Source organism: Rhineura floridana, chromosome 6 (assembly GCF_030035675.1).
Source record: "Rhineura floridana isolate rRhiFlo1 chromosome 6, rRhiFlo1.hap2, whole genome shotgun sequence".
Lineage (NCBI taxonomy): Eukaryota > Metazoa > Chordata > Lepidosauria > Squamata > Rhineuridae > Rhineura > Rhineura floridana.
The window spans coordinates 53,974,911-53,994,366 of NC_084485.1; the positions used below are offsets into that span (position 1 = coordinate 53,974,911).

Genomic DNA, 19,456 nt, shown 5'->3' on the forward strand with positions numbered 1-19,456 from the left:
GAGCGGGACCATCGGCCGACTCGGAAGGCTGTGGGGATTCTTTCCGCTTTGTACGTGAATGGAAAAGCAGCTCTGCTCAGAGCAGCTGGGTGAGTAAACACGGAGGCGGAACTGTTGGGACTTTTAGAATTTGAAACCAAGAGCCGTTGCCCGACCGTTGACCCAAGAAGGAGGAGGGGCGTCTCGTATTGCACGGCCACCGCTCCGTTCCCATTTAATTTAATATACACTTCTTCTTTTTGCGCAACTTGCCAGAGAGTGAACCTGAGACCTGCAGCCAGAGCATCTGCTCTTGTCTCTGAATGATGTTCCTTCCCCAATTTAAGCACTGTAGTGACTTCCAACATCTCTGACAGTTAGACTCCAATTCCCATCACCCCAGTCAGCATGGTCAATAGTCAGGGATGATCCCTAACAGTTGGATATCACCCTCTGACTTTAATTGTGATTTTGGCCCCTATACATTTAAAACAGTATCATATCACTTTAAACAGTCATGGCTTTCCCCAAAGTATCCCGGGAACTGTAATATGTAAAGGGTGCTGAACCCTTATTGCCCTCACAGAGATACAATTCCTAGAATTCTCTGGGAACAGGAATTGACAGTTAAACCACTTAACTGTTCAAAGTAGTATGATACTGCTTTAAATGTGTAGTGCAGATGTGGCCTTTATCTGCTGCTTGTTTTTTATGTACTAATTGTTTTACTACTTGTTCTAATTCTTGTAAATCATATTGAAATCACTAATAAAAGATGGTATACATGGATGTTTAAAATCGGTCAATTAAATTACTCCCTCTGGGCCAGTTAGGAACACTCCTAACGCCCCTTATGCTTGCAGACTGTAGTACTTTGACACAATGCTATGGCGTAGCAAGGCATATAAGAGCTAATAATCATATTCATGGACAGGTGAGGCTTCTTGAGTTAAGGTGTGTCAAGAATGATGGTGCGCTGTTGTTTTTACTGTCCTTTAATAGGGCTCCTGTATCTTATGACTGCTGAAGGGCAAGCAGAAATACAGCCAGTGAAGCTTTTCCTAGCACTGCATTGATCTGCTGAGAAAGCTGCACTTAATGTCTGTCGTGCAACCCATGAAAAGACAAGCCCAGTTAGGGGGGAATATAATACAGCAATCTTGCTTGAGGTATCTTAACTGGGGTTAAGTATACCACATCATCTTTTCATGAAATATTTTTCCAGAGGGGGTAGCCTATTGGCAGCAAAAATAACAAAGGGGAGACACCTTTAAAAACTAACTATTATTGTGGCTGAAGTTTTTGTGAACTACAGCCCATTTCACAAGATGCATGATGATCATGCTCTTTTTCCAAGGGTTGAAGGCAATGGGGAGAAGCAGAATGACCACTGGGGACCTGATTGGTACCTTCCAGGCAGGACTTTTTTCTGTACTGCATCCATCACTTGAGAATGTAAGAGGAATCCATGGCAAAGGGGTAGTGGGACTGGTACCATTTTTGCAGACAGATGGTTTTAAAGTTGGTTCCCCCCCCTTTGTTTCCTCATGCATCTCTTTAGTTGCTTGAGCTTTTTTTTCTAATCCTCTTCTTAAACTGAGAAGACTCATTGTTGTTGTTATGTGCCTTCAAGTTGATTACGACTTATCCTTATGAATCCAGTGACCTCTAAGAGCATCTGTCATGAACCACCCTGTTCAGATCTTGTAAGTTCAGGTCTGTGGTTTCCTTTATGGAATCAATCCATTTCTTGTTTGGCCTTCCTCTTTTTCTACTCCCTTGTGTTTTTCCCAGCATTATTGTCTTTTCTAGTGAATCATGTCTTCTCATTATGTGTCCAAAGTTTGATAACCTCAGTTTCATCATTTAAGCTTCTAGTGACAGTTCTGGTTTAATTTGTTCTAACACCCAATTATTTGTCTTTTTCGCAGTCCATGGTATCTGCAAAGCTCTCCTCCAACACCACATTTCAAATGAGTTGATTTTTCTCTTATCCACTTTTTTCACTGTCCAATTTTCACATCCATACATAGAGATCAGGAATACCATGCTCTGAATGATCCTGACTTTAGTGTTCAGTGATACACATATGGCATACATAAAACCAGTAAAACAATAAAAGCAGAACATGTAGCCGCTGAAAAGAAAATGACATGGAAATGTAACAAATGCAGCCTTTCCTATCATGAAGGTTTTGTGTTGCAGAATGTTTCATCTGTATAACTGTTGCCAGGGCATGCAGCTGTTAAAAGACCCAAACGAACTGCCAGAAAAAGGGTGTAACCTTAGAATGGTGTGAAGAATATATGGACTAGAATTACCAGGCAGAGCTGTGTAGGGTGCAAGCTGAGAGAGCCAATCCTTGCAGACCAGTGCCTGGTGAATTTGAGGGAGGCAGCAGTGAAAGGGACTGGAATAAGTTATTGCTGAGCTCATTGCCTGTAACTCAAGGTCTCTTCTGTTGCAGTCTCAGCATAAGGCCTGCTGACAGAATGCTGTAGGAAAAAAAGAGCCCTGACCAGAAGGTACTAACCAACCGCTACTGCTGTTGTGCCCTCTCCAACACCTCCCCCAGATGGGAAGTAGTGAAATTTCATGTATACTTGAAGTGCTCAGTATCATCGCCCCCTTCCTTTTAGAGCAGAACTGGTATTGGCACAGAGCTGAGTCTTGGAACTAGTTCAGAGCACCCTTGGTTTGCCTTGCACTGCAGAAGGTGAGCCCCCTATCTTTCAGTAGTTGTGTTATCTGAGACAATGGGGCATCCAGGATAGTTGGCTTTGTGGATTTTAGGCAGCATGTAAAACCTTCCAGAGGTGGGATTTGGTTTAACAAGGAGATCAGCAGTCTCCTCTTTAAGAAGTTTCCTACTTGTAAGGTTTTGTATAGTTGTAATGATACTAGTATTGAAATCTGTGGAGATGTCTTTGTCAAGAAGTCTGTATGTCATTTCATCCTTCTGCTATGTAGTCTGCAGTGGTAAGCACCATGACAACACCATCCTTATCGGCAGGCTTGATGACAACATCCCTTCTCAACAGAAGGTGTCTTATGGCTATTCTTCTTTCGAAAGGTTGTCATGAGTAGGATGTGTAGTGATTGGCTGAATTTTTTTATGACGACTCTAAGAGCAACATAGACCTCTATAATAGAGATCCTATGGTACACTGGCTCTACCACTGAGCTACAACCTATTAGGTTGCTGAGATGAAGAAAGCGGGGGGGGGAGAGAGAAAGACCAGGAACTGGTTTTTGTGTGAAAGGACTATTGTGAGATCAGATATGGTACTGAAAAAACATTCCTAGCCTTAGTGTGCTCAGAAGCAACCAGTTCCTTGATTCTAGTCAGGGATGGGGAACCTTTTTTAGCCCTAGAGCTGCATTGCCTTCTGGACAACTTTCCAAGGACCACATCCCAGTGGTAGAGGGAGCCAGAGTCAAAAGTGGGTGAGACAACAATTGAAAATATGATCTTTGTACAGTAGACAAGTTTCTACACCCACTCTCATACCTCTCCATCCTCCATCAAAAGAAATAAGAGGCATTATCAGAGTTCAAAGACACATTGCAGCTAGGCAAAAGCCCTCCAGGGGAGAAGCGGGGCCAGTGAGGGGTGTGACTTGTGGAAAACTGAGTGTGTGCTGGGGAGATTTTCAAGGGCCAGGCAGAGCGGCCTACAGCCGCATACAGTACCTGGGTCTGTTCTAGTGGTATGCTGCTTCTGTTCCCCCTGCCCCCATTTTGCACCTGGCTTCAGTTGGTGGACCTCTGGATTTTAGTAAAAAAAAAAAGTAGGTTTCACAAGCCTGAAGTTTGCCCACTTGACCGTAAGTTGAACAGCTACCCTGCACAGACCAAATGAGTGGTCTGAATTTCATATCCTACCTCCCTTAGGAATTGAGGAAGAGTTTCAGGAGCAGGGGAAGGTGGCTAAGTGAGTTTCAGGATTTCACCTATGCAGATGTGGATTATTGAATTTTAAATAATATTTTGCTGTGTGGTTTTTTAATTAATTTGTGGGATTTTTTAAAAGTATTGTTTCCCTAAATTGCACAATTCTGGGATTTTGATATACTGTATAAGGAGAACTGACAAAAGAAATTTGAGATGAACAAACTTTAGATAACTTTTCATCGTTTTCCTTAGGCAAGAGAAATTGTGGTAATTACACCTGCCTTGAGCAGTCACAAGAGAGAATAAATAAAAGTTATCAGTCTATTTCTTTGGAATTGTACAAAATTAAGGAGCTTTTTTGAAACTGGAGACTCTATAATACCACAGCTAAAATTTACCTGTAAGCTTTACAGGCAACTGTCTGCTTATCAGCTCAAACTGTAAGATAATAATATCTTGCTTTTTGTGCAGTGCACCCTTTTCTGATGCAAGCTCTACCCTCAGCCATGGTCATAACTTCTTGGTCATTTTAGTGTGGCAACACGGGTATCTGACTCATCATGAATATGGGGAATTCCCAGTTACTAACCTAGCAGACTATGTGATATTGGCATTGTTCTGAGACATTTCAGCATGGTGTTCCAGAGGGGCAAAGTCATATGACTTTCCAGTAAGGGTAGTATAGAAAATGTGAGTAGTGTTGGCGTGTGTGCGTTGTTGCGTGAAACAGCATACATTACGTTGGAGTTAAGTTGAGCAAGAAACTTCTTCAGAGCATTTAAATCATGTAAGAGTCTTTATTAAGACATTAAGGCTTTTCAGCAGTTTCCCCCCCCTCTAGCTCTAGAGCACATCTCTCTCCAAAAGCAAAAGTAAAGACAGCCTCTCAGTTCAGAGGCATGGTGCAGAAGACAACAGAAGAACCAACAACTGGCTGTTACAACTTTCCCAGCTGTTATCTCCCGTTACCATGACAACCTGTCTGACCTTCAAGTCTGCTCTCTCAGGCCAGACATGGCAGATAAGACTGCTTCTCAAAACACATGCTTGTAACTTTCCAGACCTGATGAAAACATCCTTAGGCAGTATGGCCTAATGCCAACAGTCCCCCTTTTTCATCATGTCTGTAAATCCATTACAACAATAACACATTTCTACAATACATCTTGCAATACATTTCAGTACATTACATCATACATTTTCAGTTCAGTTCAGTTCAAAATTACATCTCAGTACAGTTCAAAACTTTATTCACTCAAACTTTGGTTGAACACATGTCAAATAAAGTGTCTCAGGATCCACATCTACAACTTTATTCATGCCAGGACTTGTTATTAATCCCACGGTAAATCTGTCAGGCGGTTTGCCTAAATTTGCTCTTGTAGAGCGTCTTAAAGGAACCAGAGCTTTGGCTCTCTCTGCCCCCCCATTTGTGCTTGTACTTGTGCTTGTGCTTGGCACCGCGTGCCCAGGATCTTCCATTTCCTCAGCTTTTCATTTCTTTGATCTGCATTTTGCACAAATGAGCTCATTCAAAGCATCTCTGAGAGGTATTTGTGTACCTTCCACTTTAATGTTAGGATCTGGCTTAAATGTCTGTGATTGTGTTCGTGTTTGTGTGCCACCTGTTCCTGTAAGAATAACTGTCTGCCTTTTATCCCAAGGCTTTTCTGAGACTTTAATGCTTCTGCTCAGAATTAACTGCTGTGTTTCTGGACACCAAACTCTGTAATATGCATTCTGAAATCCCAAAACAAAACCTTGCTGTGCTATGGGCGCAAGCTTGCCCCTCCTTTTTCCCTGTGGAATGTGGATCCAGCACCTTGCCCCGAATTTTTGAATGTGGTCTATCTTAGGCTTTCTGCCAGTTAGTTTCTCATAAGGAGACATTCCAATTGCACTGTGTAACACCCTGTTGTGAATATAATTCGCATAAAGAATTGCTTCTGCCCAGAAAGAATTCCCTAAACTGCAATCCATCAGCATGGCTCTCATTGCTTCCCCAAGCACCCTATTTTTTCTCTCAGCAGTTCCATTGGAAAACGGGCTAAATGGAGCAGTGAAATTCTGGTTTATTCCCTTACTCTCCAGAAAGTCACTCAATGCTTTACTCGTAAATTCCCCACCTTGATCTGAGTGAATCGCTTTCACAGTGACGTCATGTTGAGTTTCGATTCTCTTAATGAACAGTTTCAGCTTCTGCTCAGCTTCACTTTTATGCTTTAACAGAAAAACATGACAAAATCTTGAAAAATCATCTACCAGTACCATGAAGAATTTCGCACCTCCTTGTGAAGCATTTATTGGCCCTGATAAATCAACATGAACTAGCTGGTAGGGAGCTGTTGTGGTTCTCTCAGCCTCCCGGTTTATTGGGGCAATAGTCATTTTAGCTTGATTACAAGAATCACAATCCATTATCTGTCCACAATCTCTTAAACGCATGTTTTCACTGTGCAAAGGGGTTTTCTTAATCGTGTCAAGGTTTGCATGCCCCAGCCTTTGATGCCATTCATGGACGCAGCCCTGATGTACCTGTGCCTCAGCATTTAACACAGCACACCCTGCTTGACTGCTCTTTATTACAAACTGTGAATCATTAAGGCTTCCCTGCAAACACACTTGATCCCCCCTCATTATAAAACATTGGTCTTTGTGAAACAAAATTGAATAATTACAACTCACCAGTTTGCTCACTGACAAAATATTATGAGCCAATTCAGGAACAAATAAACAATCTGACAGTATTCCAAGCTTGTCAAACTTCACCAGTCCACGAGCTTCCACGTTCTTACACGATCCATCAGCAAGTAAAACAAAGTCTTTCACTTCTTCTGAAGCGTAAAACAAACGTCTGTCTTTAATTAATATATGGCTTGCTCCACTGTCAAGAAGCCAATTAACAGGTTCTAAATCTTGAGACTTCTGTTTACAAACAAAGTTCACACTGCCTTGCTTCAAGCCTCCGTCCCTGGAGTTTCGCTTGACTGGACAATCCCGCTGGAGATGCCGTCGATCTCCGCAACCATAACAAGCCTTCAGCCTCTGCTGCTGCTCCTGTTTATTTTCCTTCGGCACGGCATTTTTCACCTCTTGCCTCCCGACAGCTTCCATCGACTCGGCTCTTTTCGCCTCCTGTCTCCGCTGCCATTCTTGGGTCAGCTTTTCCTCAATAAACGCAACATTCAAACCTCCATCAGGCAAAGCTTCGAAAGCCATGACCATATTATTCCAAGTCCCATCGAGTGAAGCCAGGACCAAATAGGTCTTCTGAAGTTGAGAGTGTTCGACGCCTCGGTCTGTCAACTCAGCAAACAGGCGTCTGAATTCCGTGAGATGCTCACACATGTCGCACTCACCCGTGAAGCGCATTTGATAAAGCTTCCGTGCCAAACACAATCTAGATCCCGCGGTCTGTTGCACATGAATGCCTTCCAACCGGTCCCACATCTGTTTGGCGTTTGTAACATCCCTCACGTGTAGCAGTTGAGAGTCTGATAGAGCCAGAAGTATAAAAGCTTGAGCTCGCTCATCGTTACTAGTCCAAGCTGCTGAAAGGGGTGCAGGGGGTGTACCTTCAATAGCTTCCCATAAATCTTCTTTTATCAGCAAAGCCCGCATTCTCGGCTTCCAGCTGCCATAATTCTTCCTTCCAGCTGCCATAATTCTTCTCATTAAGTCGTTCCATCGGCAAGCCTCCCCCAGACAGGTTTACAGCCATATTGCTCACCTCCGTCTGGTACAATCACGCTGCCCTCTCTGGAACTCCGTCTGCCGTTCAGACCAGCAACTTACTCCCGTGTAATGCACTGTGGATCTGGGCCCTGAACCCCTGTTGGCGTGTGTGCGTTGTTGCGTGAAACAGCATACATTACGTTGGAGTTAAGTTGAGCAAGAAACTTCTTCAGAGCATTTAAATCATGTAAGAGTCTTTATTAAGACATTAAGGCTTTTCAGCAGTTTCCCCCCCCTCTAGCTCTACAGCACATCTCTCTCCAAAAGCAAAAGTAAAGACAGCCTCTCAGTTCAGAGGCATGGTGCAGAAGACAACAGAAGAACCAACAACTGGCTGTTACAACTTTCCCAGCTGTTATCTCCCGTTACCATGACAACCTGTCTGACCTTCAAGTCTGCTCTCTCAGGCCAGACATGGCAGATAAGACTGCTTCTCAAAACACATGCTTGTAACTTTCCAGACCTGATGAAAACATCCTTAGGCAGTACGGCCTAATGCCAACAAAAGAAACTCTAGCACAATATATACTGTTAATTACCCTAGGAAGTATTATGGGTGTTTTCTTCCTTGGCACTGATAGCAATCTAGCAGATTAATGTTGTCATCATCTACCCATTTGCTGAAATGGAAAAGTTTCCTTGAAGTCATACAATATAATCTTATGCATGTTTACTCAAAATTGAGTGTAACGGGACTTCCTCCTTAGTTATTACAACCTAAATTACTATTTTCTCATTTGAGCTAATAGAAAACAATTATTTAAAATTGTTTTATGTATGATTTTCCCCTACCGATGTCTCACTAAAGGTGTCATCATCCCTGTAATTTCATAGTTCCTCAGTTATTCCTACATCAAAATATTTATGTTGCATAAATTAATTATGTTATAAATTAATCACTTAGGTATTAATAACAGATGATGACACATGGCATAATAGTAGTGGGGAGAGGGTATTCAAATTTGTCATACTGAATTTGAGATGCAGTGAGCTATTTGAAATGCCTGTATGTTCAAACAGCCAATGAGATAACTCTGGATTATTTATAGAACTACTGATGAATTTTAAAGCTTCAATTCACTCTGCAGAGAATAGACAGGATTGTCGCTTTGAGGAACCAACTTCTCGCCATTGGCAGCTTGTATTACTTACTGACCAAAAAGAGCTTGGAGCACTTTTGCCTTTGTGATCACAAAGAAGATGGCTGAAAAACAGATTAGGTATGTGACTTTCCCAAGATTTAAAAAATATAGTGAGCCTCAATGCAGGAAACCCTACAATATAGTTGGAGAATGAATGTGGCAACAAATGCTGCAAAATGAAATCTGTAAATGGGTATTTATTCATGTATGTTATTTAAACCAATTTGTTCTAAAGTTCTAAGACCTGCTCTTGAAAATATTTAAGATTAAATTGCAAGAAAAATGTATTTAAGAACAGTTACTATGGTTCTATTTGTATATCTAATAACAAGAGATATGGATGCTCCTGAAGAATAACTGCATGTGGACATGGTGGCTGTCTCTGTTCTCTAAATGGTCTCTAGGCAGTGGTGGAATGAGAGACACAAGGGAGGTGGCAGCATGATTTTGAATGGATTAAAGGAAAGGAGATGAAAGAGGAGAGCTTGTTGAGGTAGAGAGTCATAAATGTAAGGGCTGTTCATACAGAGCAGCTATAAGTTGCAACAGTCTCAGTATGATATGTAGTACAGAAGCCAACTTGGAAGCTCCTTTAAGGATGTACATGTATTAAACACATATTTATTTATTTTTTTTCAATAATTTTTATTCAGATTTTCATAAAACATACAAGACAAAATCATAAAACATTCAAAGACAAAAAACAAAATCAAAAATAGTTAAACAAAAAGAAAAAAAGAAAAAAAAAAAACAAAAAAAAAAATAAAAAATAAAGAGTAAAATATTGACTTCCCATTTGTCAAAGATCAAATCAGTCATAAGTCTATAATACATAACAATCCTGTCCCTTAAGTCATATTATAAAATCACTTTCCTCCAGTAGTTATCTTACTTAATCATCAAATCTCATAAACATTACTTTATTCTTTCCACAAAAAGTCAAAGAGAGGTTTCAATTCTTTAAGAAATATATCTATCAATTTTTTTTTTCCAGATAAGCATATCGATTAATCCATCTCATTACTAATTATGATAATCTTATTGTCATAACCATAGTCAAAATAAACATTTCAATTAATCCATCACATCAGAATCTGTTAGGTTCAATAATTTCAGTAGCCATTGTTCTATTATCTCTATTAGTTCCATTTTCCATCTTCCATCTTCAGTAGTCTTGTTAAGTCCAGTAATTTCAATATCCAATCTTCCATTATCAGTATTCCATAATAATCTTGCTGTCAAAGCCATAGTCATATAGTAAGAGTCTGATGGGGATTACCTCTATCCCAAATATTTTCTTGCCATCCATTCTGAATAGGTTGCTGAAATACTGCTGTAAAATCATATCTCTGTTCTTTTTTTCAAAATACACTGGGTCATCTCTTAAAAGTTTTTCCATTGTCACATGGCTGCAGTTAATTCCATAGATTTTCTCTATATTGGGCTCCATCACATCATTCCAGTCCAGAAGATTATCCATGCCATTGATAACTTTATCTCTAGAATCTTCATTCATTTCTTCAGAGATAACATTGAGTTCCAAACAATAGATTTTATTTCTAAAGTCCATAGACTCCAAATCTTGTTCCTGTTCCACGTTGGTTCCAATCTCCGGGATCTCCTCTCTCACAGGGACCCCTATTCCAGTCTCCAGGGTCACCTCTCTCACAGGGACCCCTGTTCCAATCTCCGGGGTCTCCTCTCTCACAGGGACCCCTTCCAGGGTCACCTCTCTCACAGGGACCCTTATATCTTTAATCTCCTGCTTCATTTTACTCAATTCAATTTTCATTATCTCAATCTCATCCATTATTTTCTGAAACATAGTTATTTCCAGATTTTCAGCCACTTTCTTAATTGCCATTTTAAAAGAAAAATATAGGAAAACCACTTCTTATTTCAGCAACAATTGGGTTAATACTCCAAACTTGGTGACATCACAGTATAAACAGAGCAGACAGCCTTATCTCTCCAATAGTTAAGTAAACAAAATGCAGTTCCCAGGATCGAAACAATTAATGGCAATCGTCAAGAAACAGATTCGTCAAAATAAAATAGACCAAAAAGAGAATAGTCTCAAAACAGTATAATATTTTTCAAAATAAAAATCTGGAATAGAAATCCCTCTTCTGTGTATATCTTTAGAATGCAAATCCAGGACAGCTTTTTGCAACAAAAACAGAGATAAGCTATTAATTAGTGCGTAGCAGAGAGAAGTTATGGCTCCCCAGTGAGATGTCAAAAACTGATCAATCTGGCAAATCTCTTTTAAACAGCAACAATTTAAGTCAAGTAAAAGAAAAATATAGAAAGAAGGGTGCTTGCCTGTTAGTGCGTTCTCTCTTAGAAGATAAGGTGAACGTTCGCTTTATCAGATAGAGCTTGCTGTTAAAAATCCGTCCCACCTCCGTCGGCTGGACCTCGTCCCATAAATTAATGAGATCTGGTCGTCCCAACAAAAATAGGCTTTGAGGTTAATCTCTTCGTTTCTCCCTACCCGGGAGAAGTTTAATCAGTCAAAAAAAAAAGAAAAAACTGACTGATATATCTGAATAAGCTTCTTTTGAGGCAGGAGCCCGTCTCAAAAGCAGGCACAGGCTAAGTCACCCTTCCCGGAAGTCGTATTAAACACATATTTAGAAACTGCACATTATGGGTTTTATCCAATGCTGCATGAGTGGACTTCCATTTGTGCAACAGGACTTCCCATTCTTCTTCCAGTACACCTCCAAAATAAGCTCCGGAGGATCCCCCAACCTCTGGAACAGATTTTAAGGGTGAGCAGAGGAGAAGAAGGAGAAGTTCCATTGCGCAAGTGGACGTCTCCTACGCAAGTAGTACAGCAGCATTGGATACAACCCTATGTTTCTAACACGTATGATACAGTTGAGTAATGTACCACTGTCTCATATGAAGTGGCTCTAAATCTTTCATTATGGTGATGCTAAAAACTGCATACAATGCAATTATATTTTCTCTTGTTCAGTTTGCCTGCTAAACTTATCAATGGAGGAGCTGCTGGGATCATTGGAGTTACTTGTGTATTTCCAATTGACCTGGTTAAAACTAGGCTACAGAATCAAAGAAGTGGCCAACAAGTCTACAAAAGCATGTAAGTAATTGCTGGAAAAATATTATATCTAAATTGACATGATATTTGAGCAGTTCTATTTCACCATTTGTAGGTTCCTATAGATAGATGCCAGTGTGGTGTAGTGGTTAAGGTGTTGGACTACGACCTGGGAGACCAGGGTTCAAATCCCCACACAGCCATGAAGCTCACTGGGTGACCTTGGGCCAGTCACTGCCTCTCAGCCTCAGAGGAAGGCAATGATAAACCACCTCTGAATACCACTTCCCATGAAAACCCTATTCATAGGGTCGCCATAAGTCTGAATCGACTTGAAGGCTTTCCATTTTCTTAGATAGATGTAGGTACTGGGAAAGTAGAGATTCACCATTAATAATGAAATGATTCTATAAAGTATGGGGCATTAGCATTATTTATATGATAAATTAAACAATAATGAACAGGTGAATGAAAGAAGGCAAATAGAAAATGAAAAATTAGCCTGGTTTCTGATGTTATGGAACAATAAATTTATGATAAGATACACAGCTGTATGTTGTGTTTCAATTGCTATAGTAAGATATTGTTTTATTTTCTCTTTCGGTTTATAAAAAACAAAATACACACAAATATATTCATCATCATCAATACAAATATATTGCAAACAGTTGGTATGCTCTCTCTTTTTTTTGTAGTGGATATTTCATTGGCCATTGCTGTTAAGCTCTAATGTCAAATATGACAAAAGAGTCTTGGTGGCAGATAACCTCTGACAATAGTATTATTGTGTCTTGATCAGGTTGGATTGTCTAATTAAAACACTACGTTCAGAAGGTTATTTTGGAATGTATAGAGGTAAGCCCTGTGTTTTTATAATTCTGTACCAAATGCAATAATATCACTTCATAATGCTTTTCACTATGACTGGGGACTCATCTTGAAAAGTCAGGCTTGGAAATTTCAGTTGCAATCCTTGGTGTACTTGCTAGTGAGTAATTTCATTGTTTCTGGGGCTTACTTCTGAGTAAAAATGCATAGAACTGTGTTCTTTAAAGCTCAGACATCTAAATCAAAGATACACAAAATAAGATGCTGTGGCTATTTGCTTTGGATTTGCCAGCACTTTTTGGAACTTAGCACTGAGGCAAAACTAAAGGGTAGAATAACTTGGGGTTGTATCCAGTGTAGCATGAGCAGAGTTCTGCTCACATAACAGAACTTCTGTATCCTCTCCTCCCCCCTGCAGCCCCCAAATCTGCTCTAAAGGTTCTCTCCCCTCAACTCTCTGGAGATGATTTTGGGGGCACACGGGGAGGCTGAAGGGTATGGGAGATGAAGTTGAGTTGCATGCATAGCAGTCTGTTGCACAATTGGAGCTGCAGTGTTGGATACAGCCCTAATCCCCTGTTGTTGCTTGCTGGAGGGGATTAGGATATGTCCCTCCTTTCATGGGGAAGAGCTCTGCTGCCATGGAGACTCCCCCCACAGAGAGCTTGGTGGGCAGTAATCTTCCACCAACAGTAGCAAGCATAGTTCTCTACAATGGGGTATTCTGGGGGAGGGATGGAACTGGCTGTGGATCTGTTGCTCTGTTCCCCTGAAAGAGATGCAATGCAAGGCCCTCGTCTATGCCAGCCTGCAGCTGATCTCTCCGCTATTCCTTTCAGTGGGGTGTGAGGATTAAAAATAGAAAGATCCTCTAGGCTAAAAAACTTGGCAAAGCCCTCCCCTCCTCCCATGGCTGGTGTGAGCCAGCAGGGCTTCAGATGTAGTGGACAATCACCCACCCAATTTAGGATTGTTCTGTCATAACACAAATTTCTAGTTGAAAGTTAATTTATGCTGATACCATGATACCATGATACCATGGAAAAGGCCCATGTGAACAGTTCCACCCACATCATTGACTCATTCAGGCAAAACATCCAGCTATGTGAAATCTTCTTGTGGCTAAACGGTTCCCACATTATGGCAGATATGTTTAAAAGTAATCTAATTCTCATTGAAATCAATTGTGTATAGCTGTGCAAGTGTGTGAAAGATTTCAGCTAATGCTTTTAAGAATGCAGTCCCCAGTCATTTACAAACCAGTAGCTGATTAATGGACTACTTCCAGTAAGTTTGAAAAACTGGATTTGGGTCCCTATCACAGTAAATGGCCAAAGATGTCTATAATCAAAATAAATTTTTTAGAACAAAGCCTCCTGATTTCAATTGACCAGAAGTGTCTATTTATTTTTAGGTGCAGCAGTTAATCTGACCCTTGTAACACCCGAGAAGGCTATCAAACTGGCTGCTAATGACTATTTTAGGCACCTTCTTGCCAAGGAAGGGTATGTTAACTTGAGATGCTAGAGCTGTCTCATTTATAACTTACTTAAGTTAAATCTGTGTTCCTCCTTAAGTTGAAGACTCCATTCTGTGAATGAACAAATTGGGGAAAACACATTAAGCAGTTTTGTGATCACTGTTGAGAGTAGAGTAAACTAAAATGTGTTTTGTAACAAGGCACACAGTATTACTAATCTTTTAAACAAGGAGAAGTTAAGTGAACTATGGGAAACAGAAATCAAAGCCTGCAGTGAGCTGTTTGGAAGAGTAGTTTCTTCCAAAGGTCATCTATGTGATGCACAAAACCCAGCTCCTCCCCATGACTTTGGTCCTGTTTCTACCCCATTACACCTTCCTTGATCATTGCTACCTCTTAAGTACTTTGCTGAATTTGTAAAAAAAAAAAATAATCCAGATATTTCAATAAGAATAGTATGCATGTATGTATTAAGCATATTTGTGCAAAACCTTATGATTTCAATAGCTTGCACTACAGGACGGGCAGGGAGAGGGAGGGAAGATGTGGGACAGAGCATTGACAGTCCAGTATGCAGTTCCATGTGGACAGAAAAATAATGTGACTAATTGTAATAATAGTATTATAATACTGGTGTCCAATTGAGACATTGACTTCAAGAAGCTGTTGAGTCATGCTCAATTCATTTGATTCTCAAAATTCCCCACTGGCCTGAAGATAACCTGGATATTTCCTTTTTACAGCCCCTTCCGTTTCAGGAATTGTATACTTGAGTGTATTAGTGTTTTAAATAATCTTTTTAATATAAATTGTTTCATATGTATAATGATTATTCTATTTATTACAGGGTAGCCCTGTCTTTATCTAAGGAGATGATGGCAGGTTGTGGTGCTGGAACCTGCCAGGTTATTATTACCACTCCTATGGAGATGCTGAAAATCCAGCTGCAGGATGCAGGTCGACTAGGTAACAGTTTCTGCTATCTTTCTCCATATGTCACATGTAATGCTAAGCCAAACTATGTGAATGCATGAATGTGCAGGTGCTCACTGTAAAAACTGTAGCCATTTCACTCTTCCCCAAGTCCTATTGCTGCTGCATTACCCAGAGCTAAGCCGTGGTTTGTCTTAATGTTATGTGTAAACCTAGGCTTGTTGTTTGTCTCACTCCAGATAAACCATGAGCTATAAAAAGTTTGCTCTTGGCTTACTACAGATAGTTTGTCTGAGGGAGACAAACTTTGAACCTGGATTCAAATATAACACCGAAGCCAAACCAAGCTAAGCCAAGCTCTGGGTACTGCAGCATGATTGGGGGAGGAGTTATACAATTTTTACAATGTGTACTGAGTACCCGCACACTCACATGTTCATGTTTAGCCATGTTTTGGCTTAGTGTTGCATGCAAAGTGGCCATGCTCATAAATAAACTGTAGCATAAAATATTAAACAAGATATGCTCAGTTTGACCTAGGTTTCAATTACCATTCGTATTGGTTGTCATGAGCCAGGTCAGTAATAATTTGGTGACTTGTAAAACAGGACTAGGAATTAGGAATAGTCTTGTCCTGACCCATGATTTTGATCTATTTGACTAGTGAGGGAACCAGTGAAGCAAGCATATATTCTTTGTGATTGAAAATATGATGAATAACATCTGCTTGGAACTGAACCTAGAAGTTAAGTTTCTCGTATTTTATCTCATCCTGCTATAGATGGTGTCTGCAGAAATGTATGTATCATCAGGAATATCAGTTCCGGAACTCAGTAATGCTTCTAAGTTATTGAGCCAAAGGGGCAAGGTCAGATTAGTGAAAAATATGGAGTAATTGTACTGTTTTGTCTGGTAGAAGCAGAGTCTTATGCGGGTGATTTATGACCCAGAACTGTTGGAGGACTGTTGGAGGACAAAGCAAAACACCAGAAGTCAGTCCATAGGCCAGAGCTCCCTGCTGTGCAGTCAGGGTTCCAGATCACAGTGGGACCTTGTGTGTGTACAGCAGACTCCCTTCCACAGAGCTTCCCTTAATTCATGGATGGCAAGACCAGCAGGCATGGCCCTGCTCAGGGTGATTGTAATCAAGATTTAGTGCGCCTGACTAGAGCTTCTGTTTCACCATCACTGAACTGCTCATAGATTTCAGTAAAGTAGTTGGAGGGATTTCCAGAATTTAGAATGCATCTAAGACTTGTCTATGCTGAGGGATGAGGGAAGGCCAAATCAGAATTTTGAAGAGACCAATGAGCCTGACATATTGTTCACTTTCATTGCAGCATCTCAGCAGCTTGTGAGCAGAGTTCCTTGCTCATCTCCTGGATGTAAGCTTCTAGCTGTCAGCCCTGTTCTTACCAGAGCATATAATGTAGGACCAATTGCTATTCCAAGGAAGATATCAGCCACCCAGATAGCAGCTGAACTTCTGCATACCCAGGGCATTAAAGGACTCTACAAAGGTCTCGGGGCCACCTTGCTGAGGTAAGGATGGTGCATCATCTTTGCCTTTCCCGTTCCCAGACCAATTTTTTTGTATGCCTGTATGAAAATGGAATAACTCCTTGTGTTCTAGGGATGTCCCATTCTCTGTCATCTATTTTCCACTGTTTGCCCATCTGAACAGAGCAGGACAGGATTCCCTGGAGAAGAGAGCCCCTTTCTTTCGTTCTTTTCTCGCTGGTTGCATGGCTGGTTCAGTGGCAGCTGTGTCTGTCAATCCTTGTGATGGTAAGAGACGTTTTATATCTCATCTCTTTTGTGCTTTTATGTACAGTAATACTTTAATGAAGGCTTTTTAAAAGATGAAACTGACCAGCTTTGCTTTGCTATAGATAAACCTTTAAGCCCCTATCTTTGCTTTAAGGTGAAACTTACCAGTCTGTGTCTTTGCTTTGCTATGGATAAACTGTCAAGCCTGTGCCTTTGCTAGGGTGAAACTGACAGATCTGTGTGTTTGCTTTGCATGTAAGAGATCTCTTGCTTTCTCCCAGGGCTAGGGAGGGAAGGATCCAATACGATTCAGAGGAGGGGAGGAGGCTGCTGGGTAGGCACCCTTTAAAGCCCCTGTTGAAGCTCTCCCCACCATCTATGAGTGGGTGTCTTTTCATATTATTCCAACCTCTGGTACCAAAGTTTCTGTTAAAGAAGTAACGTTCAGGAATACATCTACTTTGTTAACTGAAATATTATTGTATTTCATGCTTATTCAGTCAGTAGTCATAAATAGTAGGAAAAGAGTATCTCCTTGGGGATCTCTGGAAGCTACCCTTCCATTTGTTTGGGGCTCTCTGTACAGGGAACCAGATTGCCTCCAGAGTAACACAGTGGTTTAATCAACTTACAACAGGAAGACGTTTAACAGGTTGCAGACATATTGTTCTCAGGCCCACCTGCATTAGTGTTCTAACCTGCCAATTACTATTTTTGTTTTACAGTAATAAAGACTCGTCTTCAATCCATGGACAAGGGAAGAAATGAGGAGAGCTATAATGGAATTATTGATTGTGCACGGTAGGTAATAAAAAGGCCATAAAGCACTATGAATAGTTGACTGTTAAGCCAGAGTATAAGCAGATGTTTATAATGTTAAGCAATATGTTTATTTATTTATTTATTACATTTATATCTTACCCTTCCTCCCAGTAGGAGCCCAGGGTGTTAAATGTGAAGGTTTGCTGCTTGAGAAGACATGAAAAGTACTTCCATGCATTCACATCAGGCCTTTTAAACTGATTTTCAGACATATGAAAACAGTTGCCCCTAATTTGCCCCAGTTACCTCAGCAGTCAGAAGGCAGTAGCTGTGAAAATGATAAAAGTAAAACTATCTGGTCACCCCAAGCACATGGCTGCAACATTTGAAAGCCATTTCCCACATGATCCAATCTAGACTGTGCTGCTGCCATGGAATGTTGCCATGCAGTTAAATTAAATAATAAAGAAGCAGTTTTCAAATATTTGAATTGGCCATAAACTTGTTGGAATCATGCCAATTTCTAGTATGTACCTTTCTCTTTTAAGACTTATTTTTATAGGATGAGATGCAGGAAGGAATCAGGTCCATGCTTTTGGCAGGAACATCCATAGAGATCTCTGGGTGAATGTTGAGATATGGACACAATAGTTGTGAAATAATTTTAAAGTGATATGTGCAGAATTTAGAAACCACATATATATATATGGTTTTGTGTTCTCTCTTTCAGGAAAATATGGATGAAGGAGGGTCCCTCAGCCTTCCTCAAAGGTGCTGGTTGCAGAGCACTGGTCATTGCACCTCTCTTTGGTATAGCTCAAGGTATATACTTTATAGGAGTTGGAGAATTTCTAATTGAGCTATGCCAGTATGGAAGACTTTCCCCCTAGACTTCCTTCTAGTTCCTTTGATCTACTGCAATGAATCAACAAGAATTGCCAGACAAGACAAGAAAATAGCAAAATTTCAGACTGACTTATCAGTGTTTCCTCTGTCAGAATTTAGACTGTGAGCCAAGTCCACTAGGGCTCACTAAATATCAAGTTTTGGAGCCAGACTGACCTAGGCACATACTTCTCTAATGTTGATGTGTGTCTTTTTCTTATATTAAAAGTCAAGTGTTGTGATAAAGTAAGACAGGCATCTGTATGTGTAAAAGGGAGCATGTCTTTGGGTTCTGGGAGCTGAGAGACTGGAGCCTCTGAGAATGGAATGGAATGACTACTTTTTATTAAGTCTGGTTGTGGGAGGATGTATCAGAAACTTTTTTTATTTATGAATGGAGCAAAAATATTTGTGGGGCCACCCCACTTGCAGTCTTTCCATGGTATGGTAAAATAAAATTCACTCTGCTGTTATCTCACTTACCAAAGGCAAAATGGGGAACAAAATTGTGTGAATGTTTATATATCTGTCTTTGTAACTTGTAACTTTACATAAGAGTAAAGAATTTGGTTCCTGTGGTGACTGCTAAATGCAAAGCAATGTAAGGCAACACAAATGTTAGCAGGCAAAGGAAGCAAGATAGCTTATGATTTTTCCCTAGGCTATCAATCTTGAAGGTTCTCAAAAATGTTCCCTAGCACCCAGTTATAGCTCAGCTGGGAACTAACTGTTAACTATGTGTTGTGCAAGCAAACTGCTAAGCAGTTTTTCTTGGTTGGCTGTTGCACCTATGTTTTTATGAAAGTACATTACAGGCTTTAATGTTCATAATTAACTATAGAATTTCTTTATCACTGGTCTCATCAAGGGGTGTGATCTTTTTCTACGGAAGTATAAGATGGTCTCTAGACATACCATAAATTATGTGTGTGCAGTGCAAGAGATCTGCACTTACCCTGCCACAATAAAAAAGGTTCA

At 40.4% G+C, this 19,456-nt stretch overlaps 1 protein-coding gene across 2 annotated transcripts; it reads left to right on the plus strand.

Annotated features, from left to right (window-relative positions):
* Positions 1-19,456, plus strand: LOC133387337 (mitochondrial glutamate carrier 1-like). 2 transcript variants are annotated; one of them, XM_061631905.1, is made up of 10 exons: positions 1-89; positions 8,658-8,828; positions 11,737-11,862; positions 12,620-12,675; positions 14,063-14,153; positions 14,976-15,094; positions 16,402-16,603; positions 16,695-16,849; positions 17,557-17,632; positions 18,324-19,456. In XM_061631905.1, the coding sequence occupies exons 2-10, from the start codon at positions 8,809-8,811 to the stop codon at positions 18,481-18,483; spliced, it is 1,005 nt and encodes a 334-aa protein (XP_061487889.1). In that variant the 5' UTR covers positions 1-89; positions 8,658-8,808; the 3' UTR covers positions 18,484-19,456. The 2 variants fall into 2 exon arrangements, with proteins under 2 accessions (XP_061487889.1, XP_061487890.1); XM_061631906.1 differs by having other exon boundaries at positions 2-89; positions 8,697-8,828.